The sequence below is a fragment of the Monomorium pharaonis genome, chromosome 5, assembly GCF_013373865.1.
Source record: "Monomorium pharaonis isolate MP-MQ-018 chromosome 5, ASM1337386v2, whole genome shotgun sequence".
Classification (NCBI taxonomy): Eukaryota; Metazoa; Arthropoda; class Insecta; order Hymenoptera; family Formicidae; genus Monomorium; species Monomorium pharaonis.
In genome coordinates, this window is record NC_050471.1 from 18420178 (window position 1) to 18424042 (window position 3865).

Consider the following 3865-nt stretch of genomic DNA (forward strand, 5'->3'; position numbering starts at 1 on the left):
AACATCTTTTTATTTTGTTGGCGATGAAGCTTTTCAAATGTCAACAAACATGATGCAACCTTATCCAGGACGGAATCTGAATGAAGAGAAGAAAAATTTCAATTATCGTCTATCGCGTGCTAGAAGAACGATTGAAAACACATTCGGTATCCTCGTGTCTAGATGAAGAATATTCCGAAAACCGATATGTGCAAATCCAGATGTCGCTGAAAAATTAGTTGTAGCCGCAATGTGTTTACATAATTTCTTGAAAAGTAAAAATGATGAACAATTACCACAAAATCAACGATATTGCCCTAGTCAATATGTGGATCGAGAAGGAAATATTATTTTTGGAGATTGGAGAGATCAAGTAAATAATAACAATTTACAACCCATGTCAAGTGGTCCTCATCGAGCTGCTACCCAGTGAGAAACGATAATGAATTCGACATCAATTTGACGTCGAATCGACATCGAAATGATGATTTCGACGTCGAATCGATGTCGATTCGATGATTTCGACGTCGAATCGATGTCGATTCGATGTACTATTTCTCACTGGGTACAGATGCATATGAAATGCGAAACTCTCTTGCAGCCTATTTTTTAACACCGGCAGGCGAGGTTCCGTGGCAATACGAATACATACGACGTGGACAACATAATAATGCGCTATAGAAATTCCTAATACTTAATATAACAAGTTACATTAATGTATTATGAACTGACAATAATGATAATTGCATTGACAATAAACTTTATTTTGTAGACTATATTGTTTGTATTGAAAACATAATATGTTTATAAAATTTATATATCTTGTATAATAAAAAAAGTATGTTATATAAGTTATTTATCGTCATCATCATTGAACGAGTACAAAATGTGCATAAACTTTTTTTTCAATATAGTTTTCTTTGGTTCTATTGTCTTCTTCAGTTCCGCTGTAACAAGTTTGCCAATTAGTATGTCTATATCTTCGGCCTTATTATCCTTTTTATTTTGACATATATTAGATGTCATAGTATTTAATGTATTGTTCATCTGAAGAAAAGCTACCTCTACAGGATCGATTTTTGCCTTTTTGCTTGTTTTATTTCCTCCTGCGAAACAAAAAGATGTATTTAATGAACTTTCTGTAATCGGTGAAACATTTTCTTTCCTGATACAAATGTTTTGCGCAAAGAAGCAGATAATGGCCGTTTCAGCGAAGAAGTTGATTGTTGTAATGGCGAAGGAGTTGATCTTTGCATCGGCGAAAGTGGTTGTTGTAACGGCGAAGTTGATCTTGGCATCGGCGAAAGTGGTTGTTGTAACGGCGAAGGAGTTGATCTTAGCATCGGCGAAAGTGGTTGTTGTAACGGCGAAGGAGTTGATCTTGGCATCGGAGAAAGTGGTTGTTGTAACGGCGAAGGAGTTGATCTTGGCATTGGCGAAAGTGGTTGTTGTAACGGCGAAGGAGTTGATCTTGGCATCGGCGAAAGTGGTTGTTGTAACGGAGAAGGAGTTGATCTTTGCATCGGCAAAGGTAATTGTTGTAACTGCGAAGTAGTTGATTGCTGTAATAGCGAAGGAGTGGATTGTTGTAATGACGAACATACTGGTGCTTGCAATACCATCGATGCCGCTGGCTAAAAACAATTCACTTAGTGAATAAAAAGATTAATTAATTAACTAAATGTAATTTCTTAAAAAAAAATAATTTTTCTCACCATAACGTTGATGTCATCTTGGTAATTTTTATTTTGCACATTTTGATTTATATTAGCTTTTGTACTGATATTACTAAGACTTCTAAAATCATGAAAGTTCTCCATTAACAAATATCCCAGTCAATATACAGCATCAGTTACATTACATAAATTACATCTATGCTATAATTTCACACTCAACAATGTAAATAAAATATGACACAGTCTATTGCGCAATTATATTATAGATGTATTATTCTGTGTTGACTAAGACTATAATCATTCTTATAATGAAAACTAAAACTCACTTTCTCTGAAAGACAAATAGGCTCAAAAAATTTAGATTATCAAATAGAAACCATTTTTGCCTCGTGGGTTTGCCTGCTCCGCTTCTTGTTTCCAGTTCTCGCTGCTGTCTTTTTTTACTAAAACGTTGGCGAAGACGAACCCAACACGTTGGCGAAGACGTATTTGACACTCTGATGCTATAATACACATTTATACAAAAATAGAATTAGATAAAAGCGACAGAAAATTTTAGCAGAGAAGAGTCTTACATATATACATATATACATATTTACCTGACATATTCATAACAGAAGAGATTTCTGTCCATGCATTTTCCTTCATTCTCGGATCACGATATTCTTGTAAACTTTTGTTATATATAAATGGGTAAGATCTCACAAGATCTATTAACAATTCGTCGCCCACTTTTTCACTTTGCGTACAACATTCCCTATTAATATTATCTATTTCGTCTTCTTCCATCTCGTCAGCCTCTATCAACGTGTTGAATTCTTTGTTCAGTTTGCAATATTCGTGATTATACACTGACATAGCGTTTGCACTTAAGAAGTATTTACGAAAAATATAACCTGCAAAGTTTTTGAAACTACGTGCCTGCTCAGAGTCTCAACTGTGATTGGTCAAGTACAGGGAATAGGGAACAGAAATCCAACGCGTCGGAAATTCTGTTCCTCTTGCTTATTCCATATTCCATTGTGTGTCGCTACACGGTTTCTGGTTGTAGAGATAAGTATGAACGTTATCACGCACGTGGCGTAATTAAATTAGGATCGTGTGAGGGATCGTCGCACGGAAGTCCCTACGACTTCCGTGTGTTACCGGGGTAAATAACAGGACGCTGGAGTCAACGGTAACAACGTTTATTAGAACGGAGTAAAGATATTACGGAGCACGCCGGTAAGGCGTGTAGCGGAGCGCGAGACCAATGGCAGGGTATACGCACTCCTATTGCTTTAGTGGGGACGGAAGTTCTATTGGTTTAGTGAACGGGGACAGTGATAGTCGGCAGCACTATCGGCCGGTTGCTAGGTAACCTGTGCTTAACGATGACAACTTTCTCGAACTTTCCTGATGTACTGGTCCACGTGTTAATGGTCGTGAACGGTTAATGTGTGTCAACAAGTGTGTAAGAAGCAAGTTTTACTGGAAACTAGGGCGCAATTTGATCCCCACAATTGTTGCCCTCTAAGCCTGTTAAAGCGTGGTACTGTGTCCCTTTTGAGACGAAAATCCATTGGGTGAAAGAAGAAGAAGAAGCAATGCATGCCTTCAGATTGACGTAATATTGGAAAAAAAGATGCGAAATCTTAGTAAGAGCGGAACATATATCTGAGAAATAATGTGAATGGTATTTTTTTATTTGAATAAGTGTGCGTGTGTGTAAAATTTAGAGAATTGTTATGTGAGTAATTATATGTTCTAATGCCCCAGATAGCCAGTTTGGTACAATAAAGATATTAGCATCTTGCTACGCATTTATGTCATCCCTTGTGCTGTTGTTTGCTAGCATTCGATGTCAGAAATAAAATTCTTTGCACGTTTTAAACATTATGCTAGCATTACTTAAGATCAGTGTCGAATGCTAGCAAATAACAGCACAAGGGACGACGTAAATGCGTAGCAAGATGCTAATATCTTTATTAGCAACATGAGAACAATTTGTGCTCATACATACATTTGTGGATATCTGGGGCATTATATGTTTATATACGTGTATGTATATAATATGTAAATTATATGTATATGATACGTATGTATAAAATTGTATTGTGAATGATTGTGTTGCATGATGCTGAGGTTGCATTTTGGCTGTATTCCAAATTACATTGCAAGCACTAAAAATATATAGTTTACATAACGTATACTATACATTTTCAGTACAA

General features: G+C 36.3%; 1 protein-coding gene across 2 annotated transcripts; it reads right to left on the minus strand.

Annotated features, from left to right (window-relative positions):
- LOC105830664 (protein app1) lies at nt 1-3337 on the minus strand. 2 transcript variants are annotated; one of them, XM_036287292.1, is made up of 5 exons: nt 2552-3337; nt 2255-2455; nt 1982-2158; nt 1695-1776; nt 1-1613 (listed from the first exon to the last, which is right to left on the minus strand). In XM_036287292.1, the coding sequence occupies exons 2-5, from the start codon at nt 2287-2289 to the stop codon at nt 1107-1109; spliced, it is 801 nt and encodes a 266-aa protein (XP_036143185.1). In that variant the 5' UTR covers nt 2290-2455; nt 2552-3337; the 3' UTR covers nt 1-1106. The 2 variants fall into 2 exon arrangements, with proteins under 2 accessions (XP_036143185.1, XP_012525599.2); XM_012670145.3 differs by having other exon boundaries at nt 2255-3337.
- Between the last annotated feature and the right edge of the window lie 528 nt (nt 3338-3865).

Coding starts and splice junctions, on each gene's coding strand:
- LOC105830664 (XM_036287292.1), bottom strand. CDS start 2,289: ATGGACAGAAATCTCTTCTGTTATGAATATGTCAG. Junction 2,159..2,254: donor TTCTGTTATGAATATGTCAG/GTAAATATGTAT, acceptor TGTGTATTATAG/CATCAGAGTGTCAAATACGT. Junction 1,614..1,694: donor AAGATGACATCAACGTTATG/GTGAGAAAAATT, acceptor AATTGTTTTTAG/CCAGCGGCATCGATGGTATT.